Here is a 19,628-nt window from a genome sequence, read left to right on the forward strand (position 1 = left end):
ACAGTCAAGGTTGAACGACCTTGAAGTAGATGTCAACATGTACCTGATAATATTGGTTTATGTTCCCCCTCAAATTGGCTTCCATATTAAATAACATTTCAACAACAGAGAAAATATAAGTGCTGGCGTTTCTTCAAATGTGGAAGTGGAACAGTGTACGAATCTCATCTAGCCATGTTTTTTTAACGTTCCTTACAAATCTGTGCTTTATTAGAAAGTATAAATGCTTCCAACGTTTAATATCCAGGGACTAGGATCGGATAACAAAAGTTTGTTTTGGATGGAGCTTGAGGGCCTTAACTAGTGCTGAACAAGACAGCACTTGGTGAAATAACTTTTACCACTATATTTAAAAAAAAAAATGCGAAGGTGATAATGTGTGACAAAAATGATGGTTGTGTTGAATTTTGTTGTGTGATGAGCAGTGCTGTTAGTGCCATTGCGTTTTTCGTGCTGCCTTACTACTTTGCTTTGTTACTGTGTTGTGACGTGGTTATAGTGCTGTGTTCAGTTTTGACTGTTTGTTGTGCCCCGCTATGTTTTTGTGTTCAGCTTTTCAAATATTTAAGGCACCAGACAATCCCAAAACTGTGGCAGAGATCATGCCTTAAGTTGATACTTACAAGCTCACTGTCTCTAAATCTACCCTGCCTAAGTGTTCAGTCAGTGTTTATTACAAAGATATGGTTATGTAAGCTTTGTGTTAAGTCTTTACGCCTTATTTATCTGGAATGCACCAGCGCACCTTGACTCCAACACATTTGGCACCCCTCTTGAAAGGCAGCTGATTTCTGTATTATCATTAACAAAATTAGATTCCCCCACCCCCCTTTAAAAGTAATAGTAAGTAAAACCATTACAATTTTCTTACCTGTTGATAACAGCCGAGAATTAACAAGATTTAAAATCATTCAGCTGTCAGTTGCACCAAAAAGAGTCTTACAGATTAAAACCACTGTTAAATCACAATTACATTTTAAAATTCGATGAAATATGCCTGTACTCTACTTTTTCTACATGAATTACAGTTAAGAACCACCGACAGTTAACAGATGTCAAATGTTAGTCCCTTCGGTACCAGCAATAAGACAATATGAATAAAAGTAGTAAAAGTAATAGATGCTATTAATCGAGTGCTTTGCAATCACTGTAGCACATTAGCAAGATGCTTTGAATTGATAAGATTTAGACAAGGATTGCATCCCTCTGATCAGTTTCCTCATTAAAGTCAATCAGGGACTTCTATATTGCAGACACTTCTTTTAGTTCTTTGTGTGTAGATTTTTGATTTTTGTACGTAATTGCCCACAGATCTTAAAAGCACTTTTCTAACCCCCAAAAGAACTTTCAATAGGTGAGGCTAACCATCTGTGTCCACTGCTTTGAACAAAATGTTGGCCTGGTTGCTCTGTGGACAACTAAAAATCCGATATATAACTGAGTGGTCACAGGTTCAGGGTGCCAGGAGGGTCCAATCGCCAATTCATTCTCCTAATGTTGATATAAAAAGCATAAAGGCATTTCGAAAATTAGTGAACATGCTAATTGAAATTTAGTATGAACACAGTCGAGACGTGCTGGTGTAGGAAAATAGATTTTGATCTATTTGCCCCGTTTATTTTTCTTTTTGGACTAACTGATTTCTAGATCTCTGCTTTGAGAGAATCTCAAAAACGAAGTATCACTCGCTGTAAGCTCTGGTAAATGTGATTCTTAATGTTAGCTACAAGTGCCTAACTTTTCAAACAAAGTCAGCAGCTGAACAACTGGTTTAAGTGGCTATGGGCTGATTTCACATCAAGAGAAGTGAGAGCACTTGTGCATGTGTGGAGGGAGTAGGAGTAATGTCCCACTCTGCCTAATACCTATGCACATTTAGCCTGTCACAGATGGGATCTGGCTGGGTCTTCTAATTTGCATGGGAATTTATAATGCACATCTGAAGTGCTTGACTAAAAAGTTTGTGTGCCTTACTGTATTGTACCATATTGATGAGATAAGCATCAAGGTATACGTGTGTCATAGTTAGACCTGGAGACTAGGCTGGTGCACGCATTTTATAGTAAAAAAGGATTCATAGTGCAGATCATGTGTTCATTTAATCGTATCTGCACTCCTTCAGAAATGTAATTTTTTTAAATAATATTCTGAGCCAGCTCCCTAAATAGATTTTTGCTTAGGATCACTCTGCTGGACCACGTTAATACTCTGCTGATCACCCTGCTGGTCACACTCAAGAGGGTCCTTTGCCAGGTACTTGAAGGAGTGAGGACAGAATCAGCATGTGCTGATGATAATGCACTAGGTATGAGAAGACTCATCCCAGGGAGAACAAAGAAAGACTCGCCTTTGCCGTTTTGGGGAGTTAAGGACGTGGTGTCAGGCTCCCAAGAAGGTCTTTCAATCAGCCAGTTGCAGCCACCATGCTGGAGCAGCCCAAAATGCTGTGCAGGTCGTCTGGAATAGGGGTGGGGTGATTATATGCTACCCTAGGATTGGGTATAGGAGCCTATCTTCTGAACCTTTCCACCCTCACTTAAAAATCCCTACATGGGTTGAGAGGTAGGAGAAAAATGGATTTTGCTTGGCCCACTAGACGGCCAGACCCTTCTCTGGAGTGCTTGGATGGAATGCAATTTTGTTGATTCACCTCTGCGGGGCCAGTGGAGCTGCCCCTTACACTCAGTGGGGTACATTGGAAGGTTGGACTTGCTGGCAGTTCTCATGAAAAGTCTGCAAACTTGTTCTGTAGATTGGTTACATCCATCAGGATAAGAACCCCTGACTCCTACTGACACACAGGCGTGATGCAAATAGCTAGAAACCGTGGGTCCTGGGGAGTGCAGGCAGGGGAGGGGGGACTCTGACTTAAGGGCTGCTGTGTACTGCTGGAGGAGATTCCAGGCGGAGAAAATTACCAGATGCCCAGACAGAGGACATATCCTGGGTGAGCAGCTAGAGGGCAGGCCTTAAACTCTTCCACGTTGAAGGGTTAGCAACATAAAAATGAAGCTTTTTTAGAAGTCTTTATACTTTTAGAGGCTAGAGGAACTGAAGAGGATACTACTGGTGGCTAGATCCCGCCACTAAAAGCAGAACAAACTACGAATCATCAAAATTAGCCCAACAGTGCCAGACAAACCTCTTGCTTTAGCCCTTAATGTCTGGTAATGCTGAGGCTGTACAGCCTGAAAAACAATATTTCCCAGTGTCCCTAGAGAGGCTGGGGATGTGCAGTTCCTCAGAATGACTGAGTTAAGTTGTGGTGTCCCCTTTCCTGAGATCCCTGAAACTCCCCAGGAAAGGTTTGCCCTTTATGGATCGATCTTGTCCCAGGGGCTCCACTGTCCTGGAGACATACATGTAGAAAAAAGAAAGGGTTGGAACCATCATGCTTTTTGAGGACATTCTGTGTTCGGGGCCTCCCAGAATCCTGGTGCAGAATGAGAATCAAAAATGCGCTCCCAGACTTCCTCAAAGAGAGTTGCTGAGGACGATCAGAGCCACAGAAGCATCACACCACACCCCCTCAAGCCACGAGATAAGGTGTCTAGGGGGCCCTGGGGAGGTGTGACGCAGCAGGGTCCCACCTCTTCTATCCATGGGCAGGACAGAAGAGAGCTTCTGGACACCGCTCCAGGCCCTCTCACAGCCAAATACGAGCAAGCTTGGCCGATCACCCCAAAAGTTTTCAGGAAGGAGCCAAGGTGGATCAACTTTATTTTTGGGAACGTTTGGTGCATATTCCCCGAATAGTGCCAAATGTATTATAAAAAAAATCTAGGGAAACTCTGAACTTACATGTAAATTACACAGTGTCACCCATATAGCCCAATAGAGGTTTTTACCTTGTCTTGGCAGTTCCAGACTCCCTGCATTTGAAAACATTATTTAATTCATGGCAATAGCAATGGTGAATAAGGACTTTGCAAGACTGTTTAATTGAACATTTAATGCTCGTGGCTATTTTGCTGCAAAGTTATTACATACATTGGAATGAGCACTGCAGTGGTGGACGCTACTATGCATTATCAATATTTTACAGCAGAACGAGCAGAATTGTAATAATAGCGCATTTTGGGAATAGTAGTATTTTAGTACAGAGTCACGTGGAGGTGAATTTAAAAGCACCTTTGTCTAGGGCTAAACATTCCAAATTGTGCTACTTTCTTTTCAGATCCATCAGGCTTTTGGAGAGAGAAAAGATGTGTTTAACATTCTTTTAAATAAATAACACCTTCATTCCTAAAGAAAACTATTTTGCACATACATCAGAAATAGCATGTTAGGGAATCGTAGATAGTATATAGCTGCAGTTCTTATATACTGGTTGATGGAGCAATTCACTAAAATTTAGCATGTCTACAAAGCAATCTACATATCCTGTTCCCAGTAGATTACTACTCAGAAAGGTCTTACATATTTACTAGCTGAAATTAAATATACAGCATTCATTCTCTATCACCCAATCTAGCAGTGCCAAATAGTATTTGGGAAATATAACTCAATTATAAATCATAGAAATTGAATGCAATTATGTAACACAAAGGTATAGGTCTATATTTGCTGTTCTTAATTTTATATCGTCTATGATCCTTCGTGTTAACGTGTAGTTAGCGATTTCTTGTCTCCTAGTTTTGTGCAACAGAAACAGAAATGCATACACATGCAGACTGAAAATTTCTTGTGAGAAAATAATTTGTCACACATATAGTCAAGGTATCCATGAGTCTTTCAGTGAAGCAATTTTAATGCATGTCTGCAACTCTAAGTTAAAGGTGGGTGTAAACGGCCTATAAGTGGAATAGGATATCGTGCTACAGGCACATAGCTTCTATGTATACATTGTTGTGGGCCATAGATGGAAAGTATATCTGTCAGAAGCAAAACTAAATGGACAAGCTAATTTAATTCTGCGTTGTACCAAGTAACCACAGAAAAACTGCGAGAAGTGGGTGTAGTAATGCACTAGTGAAATATAAGCAAATAGTGCCATACGAAACAACGTCCTTCTTCCTCCTATTATGGATGCATTTCAAGAGTTAGTGAATTTTACTAATCAAAAATAGATGGTAAAATGGCTCAGCAAATTAACAGGTCATCGCTGACTTCTGTCACCTGCAGGTCACATCGCGTGCAAGCTTATTTTAGCCTTCTATCTTTCTGAAGTTGATAAAGTGAGTATCATTGAATTGGCGGATGACTGAAAATGCAGTTGAAAAACAGTCATGTTATTGAGTAAGTGTAATTGTACACTCGGTACCATACACACTGAAGCTCAATTATTAACAAGGCGGGTCTATGCAAAAATCGGTTTGCACACATGAATTTGCCCGGTCGCATTTGGAGTTCAGTGATGCATTCACCCCATCAACAGCTTGCACACCTGTCCTCTGTTGCTATTAGAAGGGCTGGCTATTTAACCTTTTTCCTCAGTGCACGATTGATTAAATTGCTCCCAGCGGTGAATACGGCATAAACAACGTGTTTTTCTATTTGTGTATATTTACAGTGAGGAAACAACTTCATGAAATGCGCACTAACTAATAAAAGATGGATCGTCAGAAATCAAAACAGAGGGCTGTTCATTCAGCAAATAAATTAATTAAACACTTCTGCACCTGCGTAAATATGTTTGCCCAAGTTGTTCATGATGCGTTCTCAACATTGATAGGGTTAATTTGACGCAATGCTCTGCTGCTGTCAACATTTACAAATTGTCATTTCTCTACCGCAGTTTAATTATAACATGCATTTGAATCTGTGCTTCATTATCGATTCAGTGCTCTTTTATGCTTCCTTTGATCGTACTCCTTTCATGTTTTCTTACCTCGACACGTCGGTCTGTGGTCACTCCAAGCGGCCAGTGTGTCTGTGACCCTTTGGCAAGTGATGCTCTTCGAACCTTGGAGCACATAATTATCCACACAGGAGAACTGTAAACTTGCGCCCAGCCTATGAGAACAATGAAGAGGAGCAGGTTATCCATTGGTACACAAAATAGCAAACTTTCTAGGTCAATCATGGCAGGCACGTTAGATCTCCAGACAGATGCACCCTCTTTCTATTTAAAACATGTCCAAAAGAGCACATACTGTATGAATTATTGTTGTTGAGGCTTAACGACGCTGTTTTATGCAAGCAAGAGGGTCATTCTGTAATTGCCGGGTACCCGTATTATCCACAGAACTGTTCCAAACAAATTCTAGGCAGAGCAGAATCTGGGAACAACAGATTGGCACATGATTCTCAAAGCCCCCTACAAGACTGCATGTGAAAACTGTAGCAAAACCTGCATTGCAAAACATATCCCACAGTATTATGATTGGCTGAAGAAAAAAAATTAACTTCTAAACCCAGCCGAAGTAATTTATAAGAGGATTAATTACTGCCGACAATGGGAAGAAACTTGCCTATTTGCCAAAATGTAAACTTTTACTTAACATTCACCAACATACACTCAAACTAATGTTTACGATTGGAATGTTTATATATAACAGATGTCGTCAAATGTTTTTGCTCTGAGCCCCCCCCCCAAACTAAATGTTTTGAAGGCAGCCCCCCTCCATACCTTTATGCCATAGACTGTAGGATTGGGAGGGGTAGGGCTGAGCAAACAGGGCGGCGGATTATGCTCATATTTACCTGTGGGTGTAGTCTTTTGTTATATTTGGCTGCTTAATTAGCAAAAATGTGATAGTATCAAAGTAAAAGTGCATCTGCATCTGTTAAATAAATGCGGAAATATACCATTATACGTCTCTATTTATTCTTAAAACACAATATAAATATGGAAAAATACCAATAAAATGCCCCAAATATTAATATGGATAAATACATACGGAAATGTAAAAAAAGAAAAGAAAAAAAACATTAAACTGGGAGCCCTAATTATGAGATTAATTCAGGGATACCTTTTTGTAACTTGTAATCAACATTAAGGGGCTCATTAGGATGGCGGACGGAAGAGCCACCGCGGCCCTGGAGTAGGCGGAAAAAGCCTTTTCCGTGTCCGCCTGCCGCGGACACTCCGTCCGCCATATCAGGATAGGAAAACGTGTCAAATTTCCGTCTGTGACGGAAAAGCACGCACCGCCGCCGAACTACACACGACCACGCGGCGGACGGAACACATCCGGAGGCCCCGCCGTACGTACTGACGTCTAAGACCGTCCCCCAAATCAAGATGGCGGAAAATACACATAAAACCGCAGCGGAAAAACAACCTGTCTGAACACGGCGGAATCCCCACAGCGAACATAGGTGACATAGCAGAGATACCCACCGCAAGCTGACCACCACCATGGACCCAGCGCTACACGCTTTCCCGATGCTCTTCGCGATCCACCACGTCCTAGTCATGGCCCACTATCGACGACGACGCAGGCAAGGCACAAACCATTGGCTGTCTGGAGGGGAATACCAGCAAGGGTCGTGACGTAGGGAGGGGGAGTGTCATGTTACCGAAACCACTGATGAGAAGCAAATACGAATACACATTTGTAGTACGCAAGCTGGAATGACAACGACAGACCACGAGACTTGATAGACTACCTTTATTGTACATTATAGGGGTATAATGACAGTGTATGCGTGAGCATGGGCAAAGTGGGCACCAGAGCAGCTACATCATTGGCAGTAAACGAGAGGGCAGAATGCAGTATCAGAGCATCAACAGGGCATTGTGGAGTACAGAGCAGGTACATCATAGGCAGTAAACGAGAGGGCAGAATGCAGTATCAGAGCATCAACAGGGCATTGTGGAGTACAGAGTAGGTACATCATTGGCAGCACATGAGAGGGCAGAATGCAGTATCAGAGCATCAACAGGGCATTGTGGAGTACAGAGCAGGTACATCATAGGCAGTAAACGAGAGGGCAGAATGCAGTATCAGAGCATCAACAGGGCATTGTGGAGTACAGAGCAGGTACATCATTGGCAGCACATGAGAGGGCAGAATGCAGTATCAGAGCATCAACAGGGCATTGTGGAGTACAGAGCAGCTACATCATAGGCAGTAAACGAGAGGGCAGAATGCAGTATCAGAACAGCAACAGGGCATTGTGGACAACAGAGCAGGTACATCATTGGCAGCACATGAGAGGGCAGAATGCAGTATCAGAGCATCAACAGGGCATTGTGGCGTACAGAGCAGGTACATCATAGGCAGTAAACGAGAGGGCAGAATGCAGTATCAGAGCATCAACAGGGCATTGTGGAGTACAGAGCAGGTACATCATTGGCAGCACATGAGAGGGCAGAATGCAGTATCAGAGCATCAACAGGGCATTGTGGAGTACAGAGCAGGTACATCATTGGCAGCACATGAGAGGGCAGAATGCAGTATCAGAGCATCAACAGGGCATTGTGGAGTACAGAGCAGCTACATCATAGGCAGTAAACGAGAGGGGCTAAGTGCATCAACAGTCCATTGCACTGAACAGGTCCATCAGAGGCAGCACGTGAGAGGGGCTAAGTGCATCCACAGTCCATTGCACTGAACAGGTCCATCAGAGGCAGCACGTGAGAGGGGCTAAGTGCATCAACAGTCCATTGCACTGAACAGGTCCATCAGAGGCAGCACGTGAGAGGGGCTAAGTGCATCCACAGTCCATTGCACTGAACAGGTTGATCAGAGGCAGCACATGAGAGTGCAGAATGCAGTATCAGAACAGCAACAGGGCATTGTGGAGTACAGAGCAGGTACATCATAGGCAGTAAACTAGAGTGCAGAATGCAGTATCAGAGCATCAACAGGGCATTGTGGAGTACAGAGCAGGTACATCAGAGGCAGCACAAGTACGTGTCCCTACCAACCCGTCACAGGAACCACAAGAGTGCCACGCAGTTCTCAATGGACACACCATGTGAAATAACATTTGAGTGAAGTGTTCAGCACCTCACATCACAGAATCAGGGGGACTGCGTGAACTACCTGCCTCGGACACACTGGCAGCACCAGCAACAGGAGTGTGAGACACAGCCACAGCCCGAGTGACACACACATGGGCCACGGACCCAGACACACTGTCAGCACCAGCAACAGGAGTGTGAGACACAGCCACAGCCCGAGTGACACACACATGGGCCACGGACCCAGACACACTGGCAGCACCAGAAACAGGAGTGTGCAACACAGCCACAGATGTAGTCACTGACACGTGACCCACTGACCCCGACAGACTGCCAGCACCAGAAACAGGAGTGTGCAACACAGCCACAGATCTTCTAACTGACACGTGAGCCATAGACCCAGATACACTGCCAGGACCTGCAACAGGAGAGGGCACAACTGAGACTGTGCCACTACATGATGCATGACAGCCAACAACAGACACAGTGCCACCATCTGATACATGAGAGTCAACTGCACCAGCGCCACTGGGACAACTGAAATGATGAGCCACAGGGCTGTATGGGCCAGGAGGCAGGGTGAACCTGGGAGCTGGGGATAGCTGACCTTGAGCCAAATCGGGGTTGGCAGGTGTCAATGGTGTGTGTCTGCGTTTCTTAGGGATGTGTGAGTGCACCCTGGACAGGACAGGACTGCCAAGTGGTGGGGACTCTAAAGAATCACCACCCACCATAGGTGGAGCATCTGCAGCCGGGGATCGGGTGTCTGGGGACGTGCTGGAGCCTGCTTGTCGTTTGCTGTGTGCCTGCCGCCTCGACTCGGAATCATGTGTAATGGGGGATGCAACAACAGGGGACACCCTCCTCTGCTTCCGACTGGCCTGGATGGGAGTGGAGGTATGGGGGGACTCCGCCGCGGAGACATCTGTTTGGCGTTCAGTTGAAACATCAGCCTCAGTGCAGCCAGGGGTGAAGTATGCCTGTCCTTGATTGCGCCATTGTCCATGCTAGATGCCTTGTCCTTAGGATGTGCCTTATCCTTAGGTGGAGTGTTGTCTCTGGATGTAGCCTGTGCCCTGGTCGCCGCCCTGTTCCTGCCAGCAGACTTGTCGTCTGTGGTGCACCTGTCTCCAGTAGACACCTGCTCTCTGTGTGTGTCCCTGCCCTTGGGAGATGGACCTTGCTCTGCTGTGGGCCTGCCCTTGGGAGTCTCCCTGCTCTTAGGAGGTGCCTTTGTCTTTTCACTGTCCTTGAGAGTGTCCCTTTCCTCTGCTGTGGGCCTGCCCTTGGGAGTCTCCCTGCTCTTAGGAGGTGTCTTTGTCTTTTCACTGTCCTTGGGAGTGTCCCTTTCCTCTGCTGTGGGCCTGCCCTTGGGAGTCTCCCTGCTCCTAGGAGGTGCCTTTGTCTTTTCACTGTCCTTGGGAGTGTCCCTTTCCTCTGCTGTGGGCCTGCCCTTGGGAGTCTCCCTGCTCCTAGGAGGTGCCTTTGTCTTTTCACTGTCCTTGGGAGTGTCCCTTTCCTCTGCTGTGGGCCTGCCCTTGGGAGTCTCCCTGCTCCTAGGAGGTGCCTTTGTCTTTTCACTGTCCTTGGGAGTGTTCCTTTCCTCTGTTGTGGGCCTGCCCTTGGGAGTCTCCCTGCTCCTAGGAGGTGCCTTTGTCTTTTCACTGTCCTTGGGAGTGTCCCTTTCCTCTGCTGTGGGCCTGCCCTTGGGAGTCTCCCTGCTCCTAGGAGGTGCCTTTGTCTTTTCACTGTCCTTGGGAGTGTCCCTTTCCTCTGTTGTGGGCCTGCCCTTGGGAGTCTCCCTGCTCCTAGGAGGTGCCTTTGTCTTTTCACTGTCCTTGGGAGTGTCCCTTTCCTCTGTTGTGGGCCTGCCCTTGGGAGTCTCCCTGCTCTTAGGAGGTGCCTTTGTCTTCTGACTGGCCTTGTCCAAGGTACAGTCCATGGACATGTGAGTATCCCTTGCCTTGGGAGTACCTTTTGTGTTGAATGCCTGTGTAGCTCCTGAAGGCATGTCCCCCAACAACACTTGTGGATCCTGTGTGTGTACTCCAGTGTATCTGACGTTGTCTACGTGAACAGATTTAGCTGATCTAGGGGATGGGGTCTGTGCCCTGCGTGCCCTGACGTGCTGTCTGACGCTGCTTCTAGTGCAATAACCTGTATTTGAGTCCTGCTCAGAATAATCACTACCCCCTGAGACATCCAGTGGTGTAGATGGGGAAACAGAAGTAGCACCCTGTTCATGCGACTGTACTATTGCAGACGACACACTGCTTGCCAATGACTGCACTGTCCTGTGTAGACCTGCAAGATCGCCATGCATCCCTTCCATGAATGCCACCACCTGCCCCAACTTCCTATCATGGTCCTGGAAAGCATTTGTCATATTGGTCTGCCTCACACACAGCGGTCGCAGCAGATCAACGGCCTCAGCACACAGTGCATTTTGGCTCACCGTGGCTGGGGCAGCCGTGCCTGCACCGAACGCCACTCTGCTCCCCCTACTCCTCCGGCCACGAACAGTACATGGTGCAGTTGGCGGAAGTGTGGGCCCTGTGTGCTGTCTTCCGACAGAAGGTGATGATAGCCCACTCCCAGTCTGTGACAACAGTGCAGGCTCACCAAGAGTGTCCGACGAGGAGGACGATGGTGTCTCCACATGCGAGTCCTCAGGGACGGTCCTGTCCCCCTCTCCGGCGCTGGCCTCCTCTGTGTTAGTCTGCGTGTGTGCGAAGTCTGAGCCGGACTCATTTCCTCGACTAATCTCCACCGTCTGTGGCTGAGTGTCCTCTGTCATAGCTGAAATGCACATAAAAGATGTGTGAGTCATGGGCACACTGACGTACAGAAGGACCAGGATTGCCAAATTACATAGCTGACAAAGATTTTGTAGCCCCCATCCTGCACACGGCCCACCTCCACCAGTCATCCTCACATTTCCTGCCATGGGGCCATGGACCACTAGGGGATGTGCTTCAACACTCAACTACTAAGCAAGTGGCGTGTCAACATGGCGGACCTGGATGTCAAATGACAATCACCCAATGGGACCAAAATGGCATCACAGAGATACATACGCAACACGGAACTCAATACTGTGTCTGTGCACCAATACATGCATAGCACTCACAGGTTTCCTACACAGACAGTATGCTCACCGCTAGTTTGCTGTTGATCGGCACTCAGACGTTCGACCAGTTCAGGATGCGTCACTGCAATGATACGGTGCATGAGAGGGGTCATGGAGCGTCGGGCCAGACGGGGCGTCCTTGGAATCATGCCCAGTGTTACTTCTGCTACATTCTTGCTCAGCCTGGAAATGTCGTCCCAGCGTTTGTGGCAGTGTGTATGTCGTCTGTTGCACACCCCCAATGCCCGTACTTCCCGTGCTATGCTCCTCCATAGGTCCTTGCGAAGGTGCAGCTTGACCTACCATGATGGGAGACAAAAGGGTTTAAGTCAGTGGACAGTTGGCCTGTCACACACATAGGGGCAAGACGTAACTGTCAGCAGCCATGCACAATCAGGAACATATGTCTAGCCCACTCTACACAGCTAAGATAGAAATAGGCCTGATTATTTGGCCCCCTCATGCACACCAACATGTCCCACACTGCACTTACCACCCGTCCTGGTGCGCCGTAGAGGCGTCCATAGTTGCGGAGTACACCGTCCACGAGGACATCAAGCTCCGCGGCGGTGAAGGGTCGAGACCGGATCTCTTTGCCTCGCGACATGGCAAGATCACGGAGTATGGCACTAGAGCAGCAGTCGGTGGTCAGCTCAGCAGCAGCAGCAGGTCGAGGTGATGGTCACAGGCAGCAGTCGGTGGTCAGCTCAGCAGCAGCAGCAGGTCGAGGTTATGGTCACAGGCAGCAGTCGGTGGTCAGCTCAGCAGCAGCAGCAGGTCGAGGTGAACAGGCAGCACTGGTCCCCAGGGTAGGAAGTGTCATTTTGGCCAACACACATATATAGGGCCCTCAGCACGTGTCAGTGGCATACGTCGCCAGCAATTGGTCAGCCCTGGAAGCGTGTTTGTGAAATGGGCCAATGACTGGCCCTGTTGTTGCGGTGCACTGCTTCCGCTACTTGCGATTGGCCATATGCGGCCAGCGTCCCTCTTCCCATTGGCTGCATGTGCACGGACCGTCACGGGCACACATCGGCAACCGCACGTGCAAGCTTCAGGCACGGATGCTTCAGTTGCAACAATGTTCTATCACTGGCGCCACCATGGCGGTGCACGTACTCAGCGGGGGAGGTGCAGGCCTATACATCCTGTAGATGTACTCAATGGACATGCCAGTTCATGTCCCCTCTTACAGTCACATTGCATCATCCACCGTACACCGGCCGGAGCGGCCGGGCCAAGGACGGCCGTGCCGGCCATGTCCACAACCACCGTGCCCGGCCATGTCCACAACCACCGTGCCCGGCCATGTCCACAACCACCGTGCCCGGCCATGTACACAACCGCCGTGCCCGGCCATGTCCACAACCGTCGTGCCCGGCCATGTCCACAACCGCCGTGCCCGGCCATGTACACAACCGCCGTGCCCGGCCCGGCCTAGGACGGCCGTGCCCGGCCATGTCCACAACCGCCGTGCCAGGCCAGGCCGGGCACGGCGGTTGTGTACATGGCCGGGCACGGCGGTTGTGTACATGGCCGGGCACGGCGGTTGTGTACATGTCCGGGCACGGCGGGTGTGTACATGGCCGGGCACGGCGGTTGTGTACATGGCCGGGCACGGCGGTTGTGTACATGGCCGGGCACGGCGGTTGTGGACATGGCCGGGCACGGCGGTTGTGTACATGGCCGGGCACGGTGGGTGTGTACATGGCCAGGCACGGCGGTTGTGGACATGGCCGGCACGGCCGTCCTTGGCCCGGCCGCTCCGGCCGGTGTACGGTGGATGATGCAATGTGACTGTAAGAGGGGACATGAACTGGCATGTCCATTGAGTACATCTACAGGGTGTATAGGCCTGCACCTCCCCCGCTGAGTACGTGCACCGCCATGGGGGCGCCAGTGATAGAACATTGTTGCAACTGAAGCATCCGTGCCTGAAGCTTGCACGTGCGGTTGCCGATGTGTGCCCGTGACGGTCCGTGCACATGCAGCCAATGGGAAGAGGGACGCTGGCCGCGTATGGCCTTTGGGAAGTAGCGGAAGTTGTGCACCGCCATGGCGGCGCCAATTATGTTATCTTGTCAGACGCTGCACCGTGATGTGTTGTGTGCAGTTGCGTCATGAGGGTTGTGAGCGTGATAGGAAAAGGTCATATGTCATACAATATAGCATGTGTGTCCATACTATGCCCATCGGTCGGCACACAATGGGCAACAGATGTGCATTTGGACGTGTTGACGTCGGGTGTGACCCTACAGACGTTATTACATCTTCACAACTACACAGTACATCACAGCTGTATGGCCAAATTATGCATCTGTTGTCGGTGTCTTGTTCTGGCGAGGTGACTACAGTGGTGGTGGTACACATGCATTCCGTGTATGTGTTTTGGACGTTGTGTCACCATGCATGTAATTACCGTATGCACAACATTATTGGTGTTGGCATTGGTGCTTGATGACATGACGTGTGTATAATTATCGTTTGTGTGCATGCAGTTGCATGTGTGTCTGTGATGTGGCTACTAAACATTAGGGTGAAGACTGACGTTTTGTCTGTAAGGTTCACATGTAATGGAGTTGTACACGTATGCGTCGTTTGTAAGTTGACCTAAGTTACATCTCTCTCCCACACAGGAGGGCTCCAAATGTGCATCGGCCATACACTGTGCTGGAGGATATGGTTGACGAGGAGGTGATTAGGAAATTCCGGTTGGATCGATGTCGGTTGCTGGAGCTTGTGGCTCAATTGTCTCCTCATCTGCAGCCACGTAGGACGTATCCTGGGTCGATTACACCCACTGCAAAGGTCATGGCGGTACTACATTTCTTTGCTACTGGCACATTTCAGTACACAGTTGGACATGCCGGGGGGTTGTCACAGGCCATGTTCAGCACGGTTCTTCGGGATGTCTTAACAGCTATGATGCTGTACAAGAATGACTACATACATTTCCCATGGCTGGAAGAGTTGGCAGCAGTCAAAGCTGACTTCTATGCACTGGGCCACATACCTCACGTTGTGGGTTCAATTGATGGCACACACATCGCTATCATTCCACCACGGGCACGTGAGCAAGTTTTTAGGAATCGCAAACACTTCCATTCGCTGAACGTGCAGGTGGTGTGCCTGGCAAACAACATCATCTCCCATGTGTGTGCAAGATTTCCTGGCTCCGCACATGACGCCCACATCATGCGGAGCAGCATTGTCCCACGACTCATGGCAAATCTGCGACCCGGTCAAGCGTGGCTTGTTGGTGAGTGTGCAGTGGGGACTCTTGTGATCTCTGTGTGGCATGGGGTACCCACCATATCTTGTTGTGATGTTTGTGTCTGTCATCCCCCTACATAGGCGACTCGGCGTACCCAAACCGGCCCTGGCTCCTCAGTCCCCTACGTAATCCTACAACAGCGGGTGAAATGCGGTACAATGATGCACATGGAAGGACACGGAGAGTCATCGAACGTACCTTTGGACTGCTAAAGTCTAGGTTTAGGTGCCTCGATAAGACCGGAGGGGCCCTGCCTTACTCACCAGGAAAAGTATGCAGGATCGTGATTGCCTGCTGCATGCTCCACAACCTGGCAGTACGCAATGACATTGAACTGCTGTTGGACCCTGAAGACGAAGAAGTTCCTCGGCCTCCCATCCCACCCATGTCGACTGATGAGGATAGTGGTGAGGAGGAAGGTGTGGACCAGAGGCGCCAGCTCATAGATCGCTACTTCCCTTGAATGTGAGTAACTACCTCTAGTGGCGGTTGACAATGCCTCATGTATGTTTGCTGGTGTTGTGTGGATGTGGGGTTCATCAGCTGGGTGTTGTTTGTGATGGTTGCATAGGTGTGTCTTCATTTCTTTGGACATACAAGTCTCCATGATGTGTGTGCTCTCATCCCATGCTTTTGTGATGATTGTAGTTTGTGTAATGTTGCTGTGCATTGTGTTGTGATGTGTGTCAATCTGTTTCCTGACGTGTGTTTGCTGTCTCTGATTTTCCCTAGGTCACTCCCGCAGCGCCATGATCATGTACGACTATGATCCCTGAACCTGTTTACGTCTGGTTCTGAAGGCAATCATGTGAATAAACATGGAGGCAAAACATCATTGTGTGTGTAAGTGCAATTTATTTACAGGTTGTGCTTTTGTGCTGGTGATTATTTACAAGTAAGTGGGGTGGAGGGAGTTGGAGGTGAAGGTAATGGCAGATGAAATGTCCGTGCTGACACCACATTGGGGGGTGTCAGGGTAGTCCAGCAGACCAGTGGGAATGATTGTCTGCGGGACAGGATACTTAGCAGGGTGAATGTCTGGCACAGGCAGTGACATTGTCATTGGCGTCCCCTCTTGGAGCGTGTGGATGGCGCTCCAACACTGCTCTCAGCCACTTCCTGCCTCGGCCGGCCCCTCCGTCTCTGAGGTGGAACAGAGGCAGCTGGGGGGGCAGGTTGTTGATGGGCCACATCCGTCGCCAGGGGCACAGGTGGTGGTGGCGGCGGTGGAGGCGGAGGTGACGGTGGCGGTGGAGGCGGAGGTGACGGTGGCGGTGGCGCTACGACAATTGGTGGAGGGGGGGGGGTGTTCCGGCCAACCCATTCCCTCCACATCGTTGCCTGCTGGCCCATGATGTGCACCATCTGGCCAAGGTACCCAGAGATTTCGCGCAAGATGTTGGTGTTGTCCACTGAGTCCTGGTGTGCACGATCAGCGTTTGCCTGGGACCGGTCGTATGATGCCTGGCACCTGGCAAGGGCTTGTAGGGACTCTGCCACTGGATGGGGTAGCTGTCCTTCCTCTGCACGGCGGTGTGTGGCTCGCCTGATTGGCTGATGTCCCGTTGCCTCTCTTTGTGGCACACTCACCCTGCTTGTGTGTGAGGCCGATGGACCAGCGTCGTGCGCTGGGTTAGGCTGGGTGGCACAGGCAGGAGTCGTGGTACTGGTGGTACTGGTGGTACTGGTGGTACTGGTGTTACTGGTGGTGGTGGGGACTGTGCAGATCACAGAGACAGGTGTCGCTGGAGTCACACATGCGACGTTGGTCGGTCCCGGGAGTCCCTGTGAGCCAGATGGCCCTGGCTCTGTGCTTGGTCCAGCTCCATCCTCCGCACCGGAGCTGCCTGTGTCCTCGTCACCAGAGAGTCCTGTATGTGTGGGAGGCGAGGCTGGCGGCCGGGTACTGGTTTCCCCAGTCAGTTCACGATCACCTGAGGGACAAGATAGAGCTGGTCAGTAATGTGGACATTACATGTTCATATGGATTTGTAGACATTTCTGTTTCCTGTCGCACACACCCCACCCTCCACCACCACCACCCTCCCCGTGAACATGGGGGCCTGTTGGGAGTTGTAGTTTGGGCCTCTCACACACCCCACCCTCCACCACCACCACCACCCTCCCCGTGAACATGGGGGCCTGTTGGGAGTTGTAGTTTGGGCCTCTCACACACCCCACCCTCCACCACCACCACCATCCTCCCTGTGAACATGGGGGCCTGTTGGGAGTTGTAGTTTGGGCCTCTCACACACCCCACCCTCCACCACCACCACCACCCTCCCCGTGAACATGGGGGCCTGTTGGGAGTTGTAGTTTGGGCCTCTCACACACCCCACCCTCCACCACCACCACCCTCCCCGTGAACGTGGGGGCCTGTTGGGAGTTGTAGTTTGGGCCTCTCACACACCCCACCCTCCACCACCACCACCACCCTCCCCGTGAACATGGGGGCCTGTTGGGAGTTGTAGTTTGGGCCTCTCACACACCCCACCCTCCACCACCACCACCACCCTCCCCGTGAACATGGGGGCCTGTTGGGAGTTGTAGTTTGGGCCTCTCACACACCCCACCCTCCACCACCACCACCACCCTCCCCGTGAACATGGGGGCCTGTTGGGAGTTGTAGTTTGGGCCTCTCACACACCCCACCCTCCACCACCACCACCCTCCCCGTGAACGTGGGGGCCTGTTGGGAGTTGTAGTTTGGGCCTCTCACACACCCCACCCTCCACCACCACCACCCTCCCCGTGAACGTGGGGGCCTGTTGGGAGTTGTAGTTTGGGCCTCTCACACACCCCACCCTCCACCACCACCACCCTCCCCGTGAACATGGGGGCCTGTTGGGAGTTGTAGTTTGGGCCTCTCACACACCCCACCCTCCACCACCACCACCCTCCCCGTGAACATGGGGGCCTGTTGGGAGTTGTAGTTTGGGCCTCTCACACACCCCACCCTCCACCACCACCACCCTCCCCGTGAACATGGTGGCCTGTTGGGAGTTGTAGTTTGGGCCTCTCACACACCCCACCCTCCACCACCACCACCCTCCCCGTGAACATGGGGGCCTGTTGGGAGTTGTAGTTTGGGCCTCTCACACACCCCACCCTCCACCACCACCACCCTCCCCGTGAACATGGGGGCCTGTTGGGAGTTGTAGTTTGGGCCTCTCACACACCCCACCCTCCACCACCACCACCCTCCCCGTGAACATGGGGGCCTGTTGGGAGTTGTAGTTTGGGCCTCTCACACACCCCACCCTCCACCACCACCACCCTCCCCGTGAACATGGGGGCCTGTTGGGAGTTGTAGTTTGGGCCTCTCACACACCCCACCCTCCATCACCACCACCCTCCCCGAGAACATGGGGGCCTGTTGGGAGTTGTAGTTTGGGCCTCTCACACACCCCACCCTCCACCACCACCACCCTCCCCGTGAACATGGGGGCCTGTTGGGAGTTGTAGTTTGGGCCTCTCACACACCCCACCCTCCACCACCACCATCCTCCCCGTGAACATGGGGGCCTGTTGGGAGTTGTAGTTTGGGCCTCTCACACACCCCACCCTCCACCACCACCACCCTCCCCGTGAACATGGGGGCCTGTTGGGAGTTGTAGTTTGGGCCTCTCACACACCCCACCCTCCACCACCACCACCCTCCCCGTGAACATGGGGGCCTGTTGGGAGTTGTAGTTTGGGCCTCTCACACACCCCACCCTCCACCACCACCACCCTCCCCGTGAACATGGGGGCCTGTTGGGAGTTGTAGTTTGGGCCTCTCACACACCCCACCCTTCACCACCACCACCCTCCCCGTGAACATGGGGGCCTGTTGGGAGTCGTAGTTTGGGCTTCTCACACACCCCACCCTCCACCACCACCACCCTCACCGTGAACATGGGGGCCTGTTGGGAGCCATGTACATGTTTGTGAGTTGGTGTCCAACGTGCATGGGTTGGGGCGTAGGAGATGTTTCTTCTCAGTTGTGTGAGCCTGACCATGTCGTGCTGATCGTGGTGCTTGGTTTGTACTCACCAGCCTCTTCTCCTTCGTCAAGTCCGTCTAGGCTCTCTGGGTGTAGTATCACCAGCACCTTCTCCTCCCAATCGGTGTAGGGTATGGGCTCCGGGGGTGTTCCACCGCCAGTATGATTGGCTCTAGCAAAGTTTTTAGCTCGGATGCCCTTCACCCTGGTCTTCAGGTCATGCCACCGCCTCTGAATGTCATGCTTCGTCCTCGGCACAGTCCCCGACGCATTCACCCGAGTGACGATCCTGTCCCACATGTGGTTCTTTTGCGCCACGGACGTCTGCTGGACTTGGGCCCCGAAGATGTGGGGCTCAACACGGATTATTTCATCTACCATTACC

The 19,628-nt window shown here is 50.5% G+C and overlaps 1 protein-coding gene across 1 annotated transcript in view; it reads right to left on the bottom strand.

Moving 5' to 3' along the window:
* The window catches only part of CSMD1 (CUB and Sushi multiple domains 1), a 4,503,734-nt gene that overhangs the window by 2,540,008 nt on the left and 1,944,098 nt on the right, over positions 1 to 19,628 (bottom strand). The window contains exon 9 of the mRNA XM_078647516.1: positions 5,831 to 5,955. Coding sequence (XP_078503642.1) covers positions 5,831 to 5,955 — 125 coding nt within the window. The remainder of the gene's footprint in view (positions 1 to 5,830; positions 5,956 to 19,628) is intronic.

This window comes from Lissotriton helveticus, chromosome 6, assembly GCF_964261635.1.
Source record: "Lissotriton helveticus chromosome 6, aLisHel1.1, whole genome shotgun sequence".
In the NCBI taxonomy this organism is placed as follows: Eukaryota; Metazoa; Chordata; class Amphibia; order Caudata; family Salamandridae; genus Lissotriton; species Lissotriton helveticus.